Source organism: Loa loa (genome assembly GCF_000183805.2).
Source record: "Loa loa unplaced genomic scaffold supercont3.632, whole genome shotgun sequence".
Taxonomy (NCBI): domain Eukaryota; kingdom Metazoa; phylum Nematoda; class Chromadorea; order Rhabditida; family Onchocercidae; genus Loa; species Loa loa.
In genome coordinates, this window is record NW_018108812.1 from 959 (window position 1) to 2,358 (window position 1,400).

Below are 1,400 nucleotides of genomic sequence, written 5' to 3' on the forward strand. Positions count from 1 at the left end.
TGATTTGATTCAAAAACTTTTATACACAATTTACAAGAAGTATTGATTGATTGGAAATCGATATTCATAATAATCAGTAATTTTGTCATTGCAAAAATAAGTTATGAAATTTAATTACGGAATTGATAATATGATTAAGTGATATAAAACGGAATTGAAAAAGAAATTTTCGCTTGATTTTTTATTCATTTAAATTTCCTCAAATGTAATTTTTTTTTTTTTCACGAGAATTTTTTAATTGGCTTTTAATTTTAATCATTAAAATCAGAATTGATTTAATAATTGAAAAAAAATGAATCATAAGGATTTCAATTCCTTTTTTTACGGATAATTTTTAATTTATTTTAATTCAAACTATTGAAATTAAAATTAAAAATGATTAATAATTTCAAAAAAAAAAAATGAATTACAAGGATTTTTCAATAAATATTTGTATGGTATCAATGTGAGAATATTGAAATAGCGTCGAACATAATGCAAAATAAAATTGCCATTTACGATGAAATTTTCGCGAATATCCAAGTTTCATGATTTTTTCCTCATGTTCCATCCATGCACTAAAATTATATTTCATCGAATTTTAAAAATAATTCAAATACAAATTTCAAATGATTCAATTAATCACAATTGATAATTAAATACTTGTTAATACTTCACCATTTCCAGCAATTAATAATTGATCAAATTGTTCAAAAAAACAAAAAAAAAAACTTTATAAATAACTTTATAAATAATAACCAGGAATTATTTCTAAAATTTGCCAAAATTTTTTTTGAAATTTTTCACTTCACAGTTTTCTTTTATTACCTTTAGTATTAATAGAATTTATTCATTAATTAATTTTGCTAGTATTTTTTTAATAGAATTTACTCATTAATTAATTTTTTTTTCGAAATTTATCGTTTATCTTATTTTAATTTTACAAATTTACATTTGCTTTTTTTATGCAATTTCAATTATTTAACACTTTGAAAGGAATTAACCATGAAAATTTTACAACTTACCAATACCATAAATCTAATGTTGGCGCATAATGTTGTCCAATATGGATAATTTTTGTAATTGACAATTCTGGCGGTAATGCTTCTCGAATTGCTTGCTCAGATGGCAAATGTCCACCCGGAAAGATATATTTTTTGATAAAATCACTCGAATGACGATATCGTTTGTAATTTAATTCAGGATATATTATTGCCTACAAATAAAAAAAAAATAAAATAAATAAACAAATAAAATAAAAAAATAAACAAATGAATAAAATAAAAAATAATTCTGTCCTTTTTTCTTCTGTTAAATTTAAAAAAAAAGAATTTCAATTGTCACTGCATAAGTTAATTTGAAAAATAAATAAATAAAAAATAAACAAATAAATAAAACAAATACAAATAAATAATTCTGTT

At 20.4% G+C, this 1,400-nt stretch overlaps 1 protein-coding gene across 1 annotated transcript; it reads right to left on the reverse strand.

Moving 5' to 3' along the window:
• Positions 1 to 406: 406 nt before the first annotated feature.
• Positions 407 to 1,195, reverse strand: LOAG_14720 (hypothetical protein; the record flags this gene model as incomplete). The annotated part of the gene is made up of 2 exons (XM_003150213.1): positions 407 to 557; positions 1,005 to 1,195. Coding segments are annotated over 2 exons (342 nt in total), but the record flags the coding sequence as incomplete, so codon positions are not given.
• Positions 1,196 to 1,400: the final 205 nt, after the last annotated feature.